General features: G+C 37.6%; 1 protein-coding gene across 7 annotated transcripts in view; it reads right to left on the bottom strand.

Moving 5' to 3' along the window:
• The window catches only part of RALGAPA1 (Ral GTPase activating protein catalytic subunit alpha 1), a 131,819-nt gene that overhangs the window by 99,648 nt on the left and 14,724 nt on the right, over positions 1–17,447 (bottom strand). For all 7 annotated transcript variants that reach the window (XM_065686275.1, XM_065686271.1, XM_065686270.1 and 4 more), the window contains exons 4-12: positions 16,667–16,724; positions 16,067–16,110; positions 14,452–14,629; positions 12,628–12,743; positions 11,789–11,927; positions 6,187–6,395; positions 5,521–5,760; positions 3,113–3,304; positions 1,611–1,748 (exon numbers count right to left, since the gene is read on the bottom strand). In XM_065686275.1, coding sequence (XP_065542347.1) covers positions 1,611–1,748; positions 3,113–3,304; positions 5,521–5,760; positions 6,187–6,395; positions 11,789–11,927; positions 12,628–12,743; positions 14,452–14,629; positions 16,067–16,110; positions 16,667–16,724 — 1,314 coding nt within the window. The remainder of the gene's footprint in view (positions 1–1,610; positions 1,749–3,112; positions 3,305–5,520; positions 5,761–6,186; positions 6,396–11,788; positions 11,928–12,627; positions 12,744–14,451; positions 14,630–16,066; positions 16,111–16,666; positions 16,725–17,447) is intronic.

Raw genomic sequence — 17,447 nt, 5'->3', positions numbered from 1 at the left:
AGGAGCTACCACTGAAGTGTTGTTATATTTTTATGTAAGTTTGGGAAGCATTTGAATCACAGTGAGCCCTAGATCTTAAATTATCATATTCGTCTTTCTTAATGCACATCAACAGGAAGTCATTGGTTCTGCAGCTGTAATTTCCCTCTACTGAGAGCTTTGAATTTTAACAATTAAAACCCAACAGTATGCAGTTGTACATTCACTAGCCTCAGCTAATGAACCTACCCTACTCTAAGTACCTAAATATGTTGTCTCTACAAGAATCAAAAGGGAAGAAAATTCAAGACAAAAGTCTTGGATTTCTGATTCACAGAAAAAGTCAAATGTGGTTTCAGGTCAGGAAGCCTCTCAAAATCAGATATGGTACTGCCTTAGAATGATGTCTTGACCCCATTTCAGGCTAAAGAAGGCATCTAGTGGTCAAATGAACCTTTGCCTAAAAAAGTTCAACATGGAAAAGCTCTCAGACATTCTCAGATGTGTAAACATCAGTGATACATTGCAAACAGATTAAGATGCTTCTCACTGTTTCTTTTCTCAGAAAAACTTCATATTCTTAAATAGTCATTGTATGCAAAGATTATGAAGCTTAAATTATTGTAACATATTTGAATTTGCAGGTACTTTCAGTTACAAAGTTTATTTCTATATATAACAATGTACAGCACAATTGGAAACCCTATTCAAGAAATCATCCAAGCTGTGGTAGAAATGAGTTCTAATTAGCATTATCACCCATAGCAAAGGTGCACACAGTGGAGTGGCAAATGCACAAGTCTATTTCATTTTGTTTAGAATCAGTTTTCTTCTGGATAAAAGAATATTACAGAGGCTAGTCATATATGCACCTATATGTACGCATACGCATGCACATACATAAAATGGTCACATTTTATATCACCCTAAAAGCATTTCAAAGACCCTCAAATTATGCACACTTGATTTACTATATCAACTTCAGTGAATCATTTTGCTGAACATTTTAAATTAACACAATTTCTACCCTGCCAAATTTCTCAGAAACAATTAGAAAACTCTGTTAGGAAGCTTCTGCAACTCTCCCATTCCTTAAGTTTATCAGTGGAGAGCTGTGGTGTCTGCTCAAATTATTTAAGCACCTGCATGCTCATCCAATCTGTAATTCAGAAAAAAAATGAGAAAATATCCCTGATCACCTTATTGTTCAGATTAGGAGGTTCAGTTATTTTGTGTGCAGTGAGTAATAGCTTAAAAGAAAAAAAATCTTCCTAGCACTCTCATTAAATAATTAGAATAACTGGAAGATGTGGCACTCAAATGAGAACTGGGTTTTCTATGATATGATAGAGAGCAGAATGCATGTCCTGAAGCAAAAATAAAAGATCTTTTACTGTGTTATCCAACACTTGTGCATACACTGTCCTACTTAAGGTCAATAAAGATACAGTGAACCGCAGCAATTATTCCAACATTATTTATCATGATTCTTTTATATTTAAGAAGTATTTTTAGAATTCAGAGATGCTTTGAAGTAGTATGGGATTGAACTGCATTATATTCTACCCTTTATGTGCTGATAACAAGTGCTTTATCATTACAATGAAAATGAGATAAAGTCTATTTCATACCTGCAATACTGACTGCACTCCAGCTCTTACATTTTGCTCTTCCGTATCAATTTCAGACATTTTATGCAAAGTGTCTTCATAACAGCCATTTCTTGCCCAGTTTGAGTTTCTACCATGATTGGAGTTCATGCCTTTTTCCTGAAAATATTTTTTTTTTTTTAAATCACATATATTTGTATAGAGGTATTTTGGTTTTACATGAAAGGGAAAAGGATATAATAGATGCTAAATAATAAACAATGGTAGACAGAAGTTTAAGATGCATCTTAAAGACGTTTGCAGCAATTATTTTAAAGTATTCAGATGAAATAAGTATTATTTTCCTCATCCTTTTATTTCTCTGTAACTTACACATAGCTGAAGGTTGGCATATCATATAATCCACATCTTGAGAACAGTTCACAAAACTATATGGAATTTTAAATTGAACTAGCCACATTTTAAATCTACAAACAATGGACCAAAGTGGTACCCCATTCACTGTTTAATTACCATTGATTTTCCCCAATAGATGGTCTGACATCAAATGAAACCACAAAAAGGAAATCTGGAGAGGGACTTTTTACAAAGGCATTTAGTGACAGGACAAGGGGGTGTCCTGGGTTTACCAGTAGCCATTTTTCTCCTTCTTAGTAACCGGTGCAAGCTCTGTGTTTTGACTTCCAGCCTGGGCAGAGAGCTGATAACACCGATTGGTTTTAATTGTTGTTAAGTAATGTTTATTCTGGCCAAGGACTTTGTGAGTCTCATGCTCTGCTGGGGACGAGGGGAGGCCAGGAGGAAGCAGAGAGAGGACACCTGACCCAAGCTAGCCAAAGAGGTATTCCATACCACAGCACGTCATGCCCAGAGAGGTAACTGGGAGTGGCCCAGAGAGGTAACAGGGAGTTACCCAGAAGGGCACGGTCTCTGTTCAGGGGGGTCAAACTCGTTCGGCAGTGGTATCATATTCTCTTCTCTTGTTATTTTCTCTTATCAATATTATCATTGGTGGTAGCAGCAGTGATTTGTGTTATACCTTAGTTACTGGGCTGTTCTTATCTCAACTCGTGGGAGTTACATTCTCTTGATTCTCCTCCCCATCCCTCCGGGAGCAGGGAGGGTCAGGGGTTGGGGGGGAGGAAAGAAAGAGGGAGAAAGAGAAAAGGGGCGGGGAGTGAGTGAACGAGCTTTTGAGGTTGGGTTTAAACCACGACAGGGGGAATGGCTTTAAATTGAAAGAGGGAAGATTCAGATTATTATGAAAAAATTCTTCACTAGAGGATGGTGAGACACTGGCACAGACTGCCCAGAGAAGCTGTGGATGCCCCATCCCTGGAAGTGTTCAAGGCCAGGCTGGATGGGGCTTTGAGCAACCTGGTCTAGTGGAAGGTGTCCCTGCCCACGGCAGGGGATTAGAACGAGATGATCTTTAAGAACCCTTCCAACCCAAACCATTATGATTCTACTCTGCCTACCTGCATATCAGAAAGATGCACATATATTAACCAACAATATTTTACCTCTTCTCTTTCTTTTGCTTTCTCTGATGAACTGTGGTCAACAACATTTTCATCACAACCTACAGTTGTGCACTGCATTATTTCTTCAGGTTCTTTCATAAATAAAGGCTTATCTTCTTGTTGAATCCATTCCTGATACACTTTTACCACTTTCCTCATTGCAGCTGCTTCACATATTGGCAACAGAAATGCCTGCAAGTAGAAAAAGAAACAAATGAAAACCCAATTGCAATACTTGAAATCAAGCTGGGCTGTATAACATACAGTTTCTAAGGGATGGGGAAGGGGAAGGGGGGAAATACAGCAACTGCAGGACCTTTACAAATAAAGGATTCCTAAACCTAACTTTTCACTCACTTTTTTTTTAATCTGGAAACTGAAAACATGAAAAAAAGTTCTATAAAGAAAAGTCAAGAAAGTACTTAAACTTCACTGCCAAAGAAAGAGATATAAGAACCCATATAAGCATATCTAGTCCAACACCTACACTGCTGAAATTAACATCAAACATTCACCAAAAGTATGTAAAATGAATGAGCAGAAGTTTCTACCGCAGCATCTTCCATTCAGACAATTTGGAAGATTGGAGTTAATTCTAAATTACTAAAAAAATACAAGTGACACACACACTACTGGTAGACATCTATCTTATTTTTAGCTAAATTAGATTTTGCAAAACACTATCCTTAAAACAAATGCCTCCCTGAAGAGACTTCAGAACTCCCGTTTTCAAAAAATCGTGCATTTGAGTCAGTATGATGGCTGATCACTGCCCTCTTCAGGACGTTTTCTGTATCTGCTGTGCTGGTAACAACTACTCACAAATCAGAAACTTTTAACATTAGTCAGGTTCTAACTAATACATTTACCAAAGACTAAGACACCCTAATTATATTTAGAAAAGAACAGATTAAACTACACCAATACATAATTTTATGGAGTCCATGGTGTGAATGTTAAAAACTCACTGCCCACGTCTTTAGGAGTGCTCACTTGACACAAGCAGTGTGTTCTCTCTCTGGAAATACACATTTTGTATCAGTATTGCACTAAAAATTGTTGTGTATTACAGAATTCAACTGACAAATTCATCACTTACACACTATAGCTCATCAAGTCCAACAGTATTTTGTGAGCTCATATATATTTTTTGTACCCTGGAGTCTAAAATGCATACAACTTTTTTTTTTTTTTTTTTTATGGACAATCTTCTCACCATGCAGTTCAACTTAAACCTCTTCCTAACTGGAATAACTTAGCCCTAATGTTCTAGAAAAATTAAAAACATCCGGCACATAAGAAGTGAACTTACCCTGAAAACTTCAGGCTAAACAATGACTTAAATGAGACTGCATAACCTCACATGAAATCCAGATAAGCTGCATAACTCACGGACTGCCTTGTGAAAGGAATGAAGAATGCTGTCCCCTTCACTGAGGGAATAGGGGGGACAGTTTCTAAGTAGCCCATCAAAAATTTAGACACTATATTCAATGTCTCAGACTCTGTATATCCTTGAGTGGTAGCTGAACTCGGGTAACTTACCTCCCTCAGTAATGTGTCCAAACTCTTCAACACATTGAATGGATAAGCTACTGACATTCATTTCCTCATTCAAAAAAATCCCTTTCATCCAGATATACCGGAATTTTAAAATACTTAGTTTTTTGCTGTTTAAAGCAATTAGTCCAATGCATTTCAACTGAAACTTCGTACATTTTTCTTTACTATTGTTCAGAAAAAATTCTTCATCTTTTGATCTATAGCATGGGCCATAAAGAGAGTCTATCTGTTCTCCCACATATAACTCAAAGTTACATATTTTCACATTATAAATAAAGGCTATGTATTCTAGCATATGTTCTCAGTTTAAGTTTGTTTAATAGTTTCCAGTTGAGAAACATTGAGTACGCTCAGCTAACATTTCTGGTTACAGTAAAGTCAGAAGCAGAAGCTGCTACCTTCTATAGCTATGTGTCCCACTCTTCTGATGAAAACTATCAAGGAAAGGATATTCAGCTGCACCCAAAACAATTCTTTAACAGCTGCAAACTCCCACAGAAGGCTTATTTTAATATGCTTGGTTGAGAGTTCTAATACCTATGGGGTTGATGCATGAAAAGATCAAACATTCCTGTCTATGGGGAACTGTAAAGTCCAAGTTAAATGTTGTCAAACTGCTTATTAAAGAAATAAAATTAGAAAAATCAGAAACTGTAGATATTCTACATAGAAAACATTTCAGGATTTTAAGTTTTTAATACTTAAAACCTTCAAGGCAAGATGACAGAAAAAACCTGTACATTAATGTAACGTTCTGCTTAGCAAATGCTCTTGAAAAGAAATAATGACATAATGATCATTTATAATATAATAAAGATTCATGCATTTTAAAAATGGTTCTTTACCTGTCGAAAAATCTCAGTTAGAAAATTAACATTGCTTCTTTTAGCAGAAAAGACTTTCCGGACAATTTCAATATCAGTTAAATGCTCTTCATCAATACTGCAGAGGCTGGAAGAACTTGGTTCTCTCTCTGTTAAAGTACTTGTATTAGAATGAGATTGTTCTGGCTCTGCATTTCTGTCCTGCTTATCAGTACTGTCATTTTTGCTGTCCTCCCGTGAAGCCATGCTAGCAGCTGCTCTCTGGAAAAAAAGAAGAATATTCCACAGCTCATGTTTAGTGCAACCATTAATTTGTACAAAGTGTACTATACAAGTTATACAACAGTATAATTTAAAACAGTACAAAGGATTCAGAAAAAAATAAAAAAAAACCCCCCACAAAACCAAAAGAGGATTCAGTGCATTTCAAAGCTGCTTACAGCTATGTGATTAAAATAGCAGAATTTGAAAAAAAAGAAAACCCACAAAACCACAAACACACCCACCCAAAAAAAAAAACCCAAAACCCATAGTGAGTCTCTCTAAAGTGAATTCACAAGCAGAAAATTTGCTTAGAAATTCCCTTTTTTAATTCTTCGTTAGTTATCATTTTCAGGAGTGCACACTGCCGACATAATAATTAAGGCAAAAAAACAAAACTAAACTTTTTTATATATTTTGTTTTACCTGAATATTCTTTGGCACATTTTCACCTTCCATCCCAGGAATATTAGGTCCTGTATGAGGTTTTGGCTCAAGCCAGAAAGACACCAACCATCGAATGACAATAACACGAGCCTTAATAAAAGGTTCTTTTGTGCAATACACTGCCTCATTGGTTTCAGCATCTTTCTTCACCATTACGTAGTGTGGCTTTGGTCTCATTTGCGGTATATCTGTAAAGAAACACACCATCTTAAAAATAGCTACAGAAAGAAAGCTCTACACAAGAAAGAAATCCTAAAATCATAACCAATACACGTGAATATTCAGAGGCACTGTTTTTTCTATTCACTGTTGTACAACTCATTCTAAAGCGTGCCAAAATGGACACAGAGAAAACTTCAAGACTAGCCTGTAGGACTTCACCAGGCTGTAACTGTCTTCTGGAGGGAGACAATACTGTTGGTCCAGGAGACAGCAATTTGGTTTTGCTATGCAAAACCTTTTATTTTTTATCTGAAAGTGATTTCTATAGCCTTACATCTTTGCTTGCACTTTTTTCTAAACAAGTGAACGCATTTCTTTTGTTTTCAGCTTGTTTTAAGCTACATGCTATACCAAAAATTTAAAGATAAAACTAATAAAGATAAACTCACTACACCACACTTGCATCTAAAAACTACAAAGGGGTTCTAAGTGGCAAAATAATTGTTAATTAGACTAGAATATGGCCTACACAAGCAAACTATCTTCATACAGAATTAAGATATTGTCAAATGTCTTCATTTCTAAGATGTGTTTATAGTTGTTTAATTTACTAAGTAACAATGTATGTCAGCGATATCATTTTACAGCCTTTTTAAGAGTCCTATATGTCATATCTCCTACTATCAAACCTACTGGGAAAAGCAGATGCAGTTCAGAGGCAAGTGATCACTGCATTTCCTAACGCATCCCTAGAAAGATTTCTATGGTGGTCTGCAGCAATTCACAATAAAGCAATATAATTAGCAATAAGGGTCATCAGTTATTACTGATACAGATCCCAACATCTAATCCTGGCTATAATGGGAAAGCTTTAATTCCAAACTGTATTTTAACAGTAAACTCAATAAGCGCAGTCTCTTCTGGCCCTTCAACAGGTGAAAGATGCAGAAAAAGATGAAAGAACAGCAAAGATGAATAGAAAGATGAAATAGATGAACAGAGATGAATATAATAGATGACTAGAAAGATGAACAGAAGACATTCTGCTCCAAAGCAACCACATGAGTCTGGCAGCTTCATCCTGTCCCACATCTGCACTAGCTAATTTTCCTGGAGTTTACTGCCAAAGCAAGGGCACATTCATCTTCCTATGACTTAGCTGAAAGATGATTCTGTGATTGTTAACTTCTGTATACTGGCTTGCAGCAAGCATCATGAACAATGCCCAGTGGTGTGCAAACTGGCAGGCACTGTGGTTATTTGGGGTCTATAGCCTACAATTCTATTTTCTCATCAGGCATTATACATGATGGCTCAGAACAGTTTAGTTCTGATTCTCTACTGTGCGAGTGACAAAGATGCCGACAGTGTCATCAGTATTCCTGAATCTGCTTCAGAAAAAGTGACAGTCTTTAATAACTCAACAAAGTTGGAATTTACATGCAAAGTAAACCCAGAACAAAGATGGAGCAGGGAGGGCAGGGGGAAAGGGCATTTCATATGTGCTGGGGTTTTTTAAACACATGGACTGTTTTTTTAAACATATGGACTGTTTTTTTAAATTGTGCATAATGCACATTGCTGCACAGACAAATATCAACAGCCCAGTTCAATCCAGCCATGTATCAGCCAACTCGATACCGCAAAATGTCATTTCTGCAAGACTAATCATCAGTCTGAAGTACTTTCAGATGTGAATGACATTTCTCTGCGAGTGGCATGCCAAGTCTATTCCTAGTTGTAGAAGGGCAAGTATGAGATGTGCTCTGATAGAAGAAGTAGATGAAAACTTGTTTGAGAACCAATTCTAACACATGCTGTCAGAACACACCCTGCTGGTGGTGTTTCAGTATCATTACTTTCACCTGGTGACAGCAACTTTCTCTCCCCTCAAAAAACAAGCAAGCAAACAAAACAACAAAAAAAAAAAAACCCAAAAAACAAAACAACCAAAAAAAAAAAATCAACCAACCAACCAAACCAAACCAACCCAACCAAACAGAAAATAGAAATAAGGAGGCATGGAAAATGATGGTCCTATCCAGATCCTCATTCCATGGTTTTACAGGCCAGAAGGCAGTTAAAGATACTAATGGTAGGAGTCAAAGAAGATGCAAAGGAGCCGTGTTGAAGAATAGAAAGTTGTTCCTTGACTATATTTTACTAATGCAAGGTTGAGAGTTGCTTAGTTGTTTTAAGAAATCCAGCATAACTTCTGCCACATTATGGTCTCATACTTCAGGAGAAACAAATCTAGATAGCACAACAAAGAAATATTCAGCTACTATCTAGGCAACTGACTTATGATAGCCTTTTTCAGGCATTTGAAGTGAACACTGCCTACCTGCCAGACTGTTGGAAAGGTTTCCTTGTTAACATTACAAATAAACAATACAAAATCCAACACTAGCATTGAGGATATCCAAGCTGGTGTATCTCAGTGTCACTTCAACAGCCACATACAAAAGTAGTGATAAACTCATGATGTTGCTACACTGAGGAATGTTTCCAGAACAGACTTTAAAGTTACATCCACTACTTTTAATGGAAGCATTATTTTAAGAGGAAAAAACTACATGACTCTTGCATACAATCCACCTAAGTAATAAATCCACAGAATACTTTAAAAGCTTACAAAGACTTTATTTTCTACAAATACAAAACAGTACATTGTTTGCATTCTGTGGAAAGCAGCAGGCTAGTAAGAAAACTAATGTATCTTAAACAGAAGCATATATAACAGCACAATCAGTATAAAAAAAGGAAGCAAACATCTGGTAGTGCAGTATTTAAAGATGCAAAAGTCAGTTTCCTCTGGTATCTATTAGCATTCAGCAGGGCATGAAGCCTGCAATACTGGCACTATTTTCAAAAGGACAAGACATCCAGTAGACATGCAGTTAACACATCTTTGCAGCACACTGTCTCCTTCTGTAGTTTCACTATACTCTCTCAGAACAACTTCTTTCTCTAGTTCCTCTCAACTATATTATTTGGTGCAGTCATTTCTTGTATTTTCTTGTATTTTCTTGTATTTTCACATTTCTGTCCATCTTGGAAGTAGTTGTCAAGGCTCCAGACAAGGATGCTGACACAAAACCAAAGCAAAAAAGCTTATTAGATTAACTCAAGTAGCACAGGAGGAAATATTTCCTTCCCCCAACTTTCAATTTTTCTTTTCTGTTTTAGGTCTTTCCTCATCTCCCGCCCCTCCCCTCTAGGAACTTGATGTAAGCAGGTGCCAAAAAAGGCAGGAAGCTGTAAGGTGGAAGACATACGCAGGGTAGAGAATGAAAAGGCTAGCAAGAAGTTATAAAGGTGGACACTTGTAGTTTTGACCATGCTTACTTTGTAACGTAATAAAAGGCTCAGAAGGAATGAAGAGCTGCAGATAACTGTGGGACTGCTCACTTTGTTTCCCAGTAAAAGAAGCAGCCCATCTAAATGCCTTGGAAATGGCACAAAGGCACATTATTATGATGAAAGAAACAATGCCCTTGGAATCTTACTGTCAGATCTGCAGCTCTTACTAAACAGTTTCTAAAGACTGTCTTACAGGATTCTAAACAGATGTTAAAAGACATTCAAAACAAACAAACAAAGCCCCATACTAATCTCATGAGCTCTTCTAAGCCTGTAATACTCAAGCGAGAATTTGGAGGAAGCACAATACAAGCATCTTATAATTGGAAAAACTGGTGCTTGTTACTTTAATATACTTAACTAAAAATCTGGCTTCACAGGAAAAGAAAATCTCAATCCAATGGACTATCTGCAGTAAAGCCCTGTATCAATGCTTGCTTACTAGAACTACTGTTGTGATTTGTACCTCATGACAACCCCTAAATTAAACATTACACCAGTAGCATAAGCAGCTGGTTTTAGTAGCAGCCTCAGTGCCCAAATTTGCTCTGTTTTCTGCACAAATGCTGTCAATTTTGTTCAGAACAGGCACAGAATTGTTCACAAGTAGGGTGGGAAGATTCATGCCAGAGAAGAACTTCTTAGAGGAGAAAAGGCTGTTCTACTTACCAGTGTTTGTTGTTTTCACTACTGTATTCTTCCCAAAATTTTTGTTGCTGACCTCGCACAGTTATTGATAATGGTTTTGGAGATCTGTGCCCATTTCTTCTTTTTACTTCCCATTGTCCTGTTCTTTACTAAGGCCTTGAAAGCTTCTTGCTTACAGTTCACAGAAAAGAGAGATGACTACATGAACTATGGAAGACTCAATCAAGATCTTCATAGGAAGAGAAAATATCATTTCCACCTTTCTTGTTCAAAGATGTCAAGCAGCAGTAGGTTTGCTCTCTCAGCATCTCAGCATCACTTATCATCCCTCTTGTACCTATTTTATCACTGAACCTCTTCAGCATCTTCACACGACTCTTGTTCTGATGTTGCTTATGGCTAGATTTATATAATTTCTTCTCCCCTACATGAGACGGTCTGCTGCTTGTCTTTCCCAGAGAACAGGGTTTTTTAAACATCCATCTCTGATGAAAGCCACATTCAGATACATGTACATGGCCTGGTAGAATCTAAGACCTTTTCAACAAACTTCCATGACGGTTTGGTTTTAGAATATGAAATTGTGTCTGGATACCACTACTAACCCTTGAGATAACACAAACAGGTAAGAGGCGCAGTGAGGTGTCTGTATTATTCAACTAATGAAATGGCAGCTTAAAGCCTATGTATGTGGTACTGCTTTGCAAACAAGAGTCTTGAACTCTATTATCTTCCAACCAACATGTGCACGGGTACTTGCAAACCTAAGCTACTAAAAATCAAGATTTGCAAACACTGTTCTAGTTGAGAATGGGCTAAAAGCCTCTGAGCAAAACTCTAGCTAGGTTCTCTTAGAAAGCACCTAAAATTCTGCTCTCTATATGGAAAGGTATATTCTTGCACCATCAGCTTTAAAGATTCTGTTAAACCCTAACTTCCTCTTCCTACTCACTACTTCCTTTCCTCTTCACAAAATACAGTTGACACAAAAAACATAACTAACTTTGCCCTGGCCAAACTATGAGCAAGCACCATATGATCCAAACACTATGATTCTGTACAGATAAAGCCAACAGCTCCCAAAGAATGGCACACTACCACCTCTTATCTCAGCAGCGGTAGTTTCTCCTCAGAGCACAACTTAAATTGACAATGGAGGTCACATTAAAGAACTGTTTTACAAGAACATTACCGAATCAGGTTAATATTGCTACATTGACTCTGAACAAAGGGTCAGGTGCCTCCACAGAGAACTGAAAACCATGAAGAGGAACCATAATATTTTCTTCCATTAGAAATACGTTTGGAGAATGTTCTTTATGGGCAAAGTGACCCAAGCAAAAAAATGCTTTTCTATACTCTCTACTAGAGAAGAAGTAATGACTTTATCAGCTGTGTTAACACTTACCAAGTATAGGGTTGTACAAGCTGGTCTCCTTACAGATGTTTGGGAAAATAGAAGGTAAGTAGTATTTCTTAAAATTTGAGAATAAAAATGAAAATCCCTTTTCCTGGTTTTCCTTGTTCTTCCATTCTAAACTCTTAACCTTGAAAAAAAACCCAAAAAAATAAAAAATAAAAAAAAAGACTGAATAAAGTAAGCATCTAGAAGAGAAGGATGACTGATTAAATGTCTTCAGTTATTTCTTTGGGCAACATAATGCATTTTAATAAACACTTTAAGAAAGATGGAACAGAAACTAGCTATGAAACGTCAATGAAACAACGATAGTTCTTTTCTAAACTGTTGCTTCAATATGAACTTGAACACCTCAAATACCAAAACCAACAGAAATACATTTGCTTTTAAGGTCGCCTTGCCAAGCCATCTTGCTTTCAGGCAGGTATTTCCCTAGTTTGAAAAGCAAAGTCCCCAACCACCATAAAACCCACGAGTGAGCAGTTTATACTTCCACTGTTGACGGCAACAAGGGCAGGGACAGGGAGATGAAAAAGGGAAGGGAGCTGAAATTAGCACTGCTGGAAGTGACTGACAATTCTTTTCTCTCCATGCTGCAATTTCATGCGAGAACGTGTGGTAAACAAACTTTTGAGCCTTCACACAGAAGATAAATAAAGATACTCTAGGATTTATTTTTTACAAATGATACTTAAAAGGACAGGCAAGGGATAGGAATGTTTATAACATTTTTATACAGATTTGCAGTGCTACTAGTAAACATCTTGTAATAGACAAACAGGTGTTGGTTATTTCATATTTCTTTGCTTAAAAGCTACAGAACATACCTGAATTACTATGTATTTCAAAAGTGCTTCTAAGAAATAGCTTGTTAAATCTTCTTGTCCTTTATCTCCTGATTGTGGAGGAACAAGCGGAGTGATTTCCTCTATAGTCACTTGAGCTATTTAATAATAATAAAAAAAAAAAGTACATCTAACATTTAGACCATTTGTTCTCATGCATAAGAATCTACCAAGTTATGAAAGCAGAAATGCACTGGGGTACGTAGAGACAATTACAGGAAAAACAATCCACCCACAGATTAATGAAAACTATGAAAATTTAACTAATAAACCACCACAGAAGTGATTTTTACATATATAAAACCACAGCCCTATATACCCTGGGAATCTACCTGCCAAGGCATTTTTTCCAGAAGGCATAATCCACTTCTTTTGGAATTATGCAAACAATAGCCTAACAACTGTGTTACACAAATGCCAAATTTTTATTTGCATCTCTCATGATTTTCTTCATTCAGCAGCTGATCACTTACATTTGTGTTAAGTTTTGCTAGCTCTCTCCTTCCTTCACCTCTACAGTGAAGCTACTTCGAAGTTTACTCTTCTCTCACTCCTGTAGTTAGATGTTTGCATTTCAGTCTTCGCATGCTGCATTTCTACACTGCCTAGATCCCCTTTAATTTGTTCCTCCTTTCCCTCAGTAGAGATATATGCAAGATAACTCCAGAATAGGGCTTAAATTATGTAGCAAACTTATCTGCAAAGTTATCCTGACATGGAATTCATCTGCTAGGTTTCAATAAACTGAATTATCAGTAAAGGAGACACTGCTTGCTTCTAAAAGCAATGCCTGTACCAGCTCTAAAACACTGGGTGGAGATGGAAAAAAAGTAACAACACTTAAGGTTTAGAGGAAAAAGTGGTTAGCTTCTTATTCACATTTACGTGAATGCACGGTCTGCACTTACGATCCCACACATAATGGAATTCATTAATATATGAGTTTGAAATCCTACCATTAGGACTAAACGGATTTAGGAGGCAAGAAACTCCCCAAAGTAACCAGTATCTGATACTTACTGCCAGAGTGAATGGTCAAAGGAAAAACTTTCCTAAGAACCATCTTAACAGAAAAATCATCCTCACTCTTTTGAATGACCTTCACATCAAAAAATCCTTAAGATCTAGAAAGTATAAAAAGCTTATTTCAGAATGCTCAAGCCTTTCCACTAATGCACACCTTTATGACCTCAGCTTTTACAATTTACAAGGTCTAATTCTTTTGGGAGATTCCAAGCAACCACAAGAATATCACAGCTTTAATTGCCTGGTCATATACAGACACAGCCGGAAGATCAACCATTTGGCTTTACTTACAGCCCTAACAACCTCTTGAGGGTCATATGAGGTAAACCACTTTGCATTTCTTGCTCCCTAGAGCACGGTCAAAGCCAGTGCGCCATTGTTCAACACAAGTGGAATCTGCCTGTGCAAGTTTGCAGTAGATTTAGCATCTGCTTGTAGCCCTCAAAAAAAATACATAAAATTGGTCATTAACCTATTCAAACACATGCTATGTGTTAAGCTACTATACCATACCTTAAACAAAAACACAAAACAGAAACACAATAAAAAAACAAAAACAAAAACAACTCCAAAACAACTCACCTTCAAAAGAAAAAAAAACAAACAACAACAAAAGACAAAGTTACTCTTGGAAGAAGACCTGACAAACTGACAAGAAACTCATTAACAGCTCCACATAACCTTGCTAAGTACATACATATATTAGTTCTCCGTTACTGCAACTTGACCCTTCTGTGCTAAGAATTACATAAAGAATTGAGAAATAACCAAATTACTTACTTTCTTGAACATTAAGTGGGGGGTTAATGAGATTGTCTAGTGTTCGGGGGCCATATTCAGACTGTGGTGATGAAAATCCAGGAATCAAGCAAGAAAACATCCACAATTGTTCTCTACTACAGTTATTCTGAAGTGCTTGCAGCCACAAAAGAAAGAGGCGCACACCCTCTCGACGTATCTTAAAAGGAAAAAAAATTGAACAAGTTAACTTGTTCCACAATACACAAAAGCATTTCTAGGAAGAGGAAATTAAAAAAAAAAAAAAAAAAAAAACCAACACAAGTCTATAGTCACTTGCTTGACTACAGGACTGCAAGATGCCATGTGAATTTTCCAGAAAATACAAGGACTGCCACAAATTTTCTAAATGTGTTTGTGAATTAATAACAGAATGAAGTTTTTGCAGCAGCAGAACCCATTCTACCCTCTTCCATTCCTTCTTCACGGTGACAAAGTCCTAGAGCAGTCCCCTCCTTGCTCTCACACTGGAGAAGTTCAGCACCAGCCAAGCCTGCATGGGGGAGTGGTGCGGTTGTTGCAGTACCAAAACTGTTCCTTAATGCCTTCTGCTGAGGTTCTTCATGACTTTTTTGCCTCAGTCCTCACTGGCAAATGCTCTGACCACGCCAACCAAAGTCTTGGAAGGCAGATGCAGGGACTGTGAGAACGAATACCTTAGGCCCACTGTAAGAGAGGATCTGGTTTGACACCATCTTAAGAACCTGAACATGCGTAAGTCCATGGGACCTGATGAAATCCATCCACAGGTCCCGAAGGAGCTGGCGAATGAAGTTGCTAAGCCACTGGCCATCATGTTTGAAAACTCATGGCAGTCTGGTGAAGTTCCTGACTACTGGAAAAAGGGAAATATAACCCCCATTTTCAAGAAGGGGAAAATGGATGACCCAGGGAATTACAGACCAGTCAGTCTCACCTCTGTGCCTGGCAAAATCTTGAAGCAGATTCTTCAAGGGGTAACAGGTTCAAACTTAAACAGGGGAAGTTTAAATTGGATATAAGGAAGAAGTTCTTTACTGTAAGGGTGGTGAGGCACTGGAATGGGTTGCCCAGGGATGTTGTGAATGCTTCATCCCTGGTGGTGTTCAAGGTCAGGTTGGACAGAGCCTTGGGTGACATGGTTTAGTGTGAGATGTCCCTGCCCATGGCAGGGGTGGTTGGAACTAGATGATCTTAAAGGTCCTTTCCAACCCTAATTATTCTATGATTCTTTATGTTACACTTGGGTGGCTTTTGTCTCACAGTCAACCACTGTTACACTACCCACCAACTCTTTGGCGTAGATAATTCTCCACTGCCAAGACAGCCTGAGCCCCAAGACCAGTTTCCCTGCCCCAACAATGAAAGTCTAAGGCTTACTTCTGCTTTAAAGCAATATCCTTCAAACCATTTGCACACATTCCTAACTTAGCTACTCTACATAATACACATTACTACTGTGAGTAGTCCTACCAATGATCTGAAGTCATTCTTTCATGACACACAAGTCATTATCTGGTTCTCATTCCTTTGCTTTTACCATAAAAATTCACCCTTATGTTCTTATTTTTATTTGCAGGTATTTTTGACAAAAACAGTATGCAAGATTTTCCAATACCTTTAATGAATTTCCAGTGTGAAGAAGCTTCTTTAAAATCAACCCTAAAAAGAAGGGGAAAAAATAATACATGTATTTGTTTGTTTGGTATTTTTTATTTATTACGATGTCAGAGTTCTCGGTCAGACTTGATAGTAACTTTTAAACAAGTCCTTGGCAATCTCAAATTTAATCTTGGTGAACTTGATACCCTCAGGCAACTCTCTCAATGCCAGAAGGAAAAAAAAGATCACCTTTCACAGCCTCCTCATAACCCATCACATCTTTCTTTAAGAACTTTTGGGGATGTGCACATTATAAGTAAATGATCCTCAGGTCATTAATATGCATATCATCAGCACTCCCCATTTACAAACACAAACTTCAATGCCAATTTTGCAATTTATTAGTAAGAGAAGAAAAAAAAATGGTTTTGTTTGGGTTTTCTCCCCCCTTTCTCCTAGCTTGCAAGAGTTAAGACCATAATCCTTGTTCTAGCACTTAAAAAGTAAAGGACATGAGTAGCAGTAACTACTGATAAAAAAAAATAAGATTTTTTAAAAGAGAGGAGGAAAAAGAAAGACAGGAGGAGAAAAAAGGGGGGGGTGGGAATAAACTTACCAATACTATGGAATTGCCACCTCTGATGAATCCTTTCTGGAAGAAGTTGCAAAATTTTCTACAAAAAAAACAGAACCCAAGGATCTATGTTGCAGATGTCACTCTTGGAAGACCAAAGAGCACTCTCACAAAGGCCACAGATCAGAAGCTGTGGTTAACTTAGAAGATTTCCACAGTTCTTTCCTAGGAAGCATTACTGCCATTTCAAGGTAACCCATTCCTAAAGCTAGTAAGTCCAAAGGACTGTCTGGCAAGTCTTGCATTGAAGACTTCTGATGTTACTGCAGTTTTATCTGGCCCCACTGCCTTTCTGCTGGATACTGCTGCTTGTAGTAAAGGGAATGGAATGGAATGAGTATCTGCCTCAGCTGCTCTGGTTTACAACAGGTTGTATTAGGTTATCCTGTCTTTATGGAGGCTTAAGCTAGCATGCCCAGCTGTCAACTTGCCTCTAGCACACACAGACATTTGCTTCAGCCTTTTCAGCAGACGGGTAATGAGCTACAGCAAAACAACGAAGAACAGACACAGGGCTATAAGGATCTAATACCTCTCCAGTTAGACTGGATGATGATCATCTTCAGAGGGTAAGAAACAGAGCTCTGTCAGTGACAGAGCCAGTAAAAAAATCTGTTACATAGCACCTCAATGTTATGCTACCAGAATTAACAATTTGCAAATAACCTGATTTCCCAAATGAATTTCTGACTGTGGTCCTCCAACAACCTGTGCAACTGCTTCCAAAGCACAGGTCACCTAATTTCCCTTTAGGTAGGAACTA

This window comes from Lathamus discolor, chromosome 6 (genome assembly GCF_037157495.1).
Source record: "Lathamus discolor isolate bLatDis1 chromosome 6, bLatDis1.hap1, whole genome shotgun sequence".
Classification (NCBI taxonomy): domain Eukaryota; kingdom Metazoa; phylum Chordata; class Aves; order Psittaciformes; family Psittacidae; genus Lathamus; species Lathamus discolor.
Note: the sequence above shows the minus strand (reverse complement) of the source record. Positions and strands in the feature narration are given on the sequence as shown.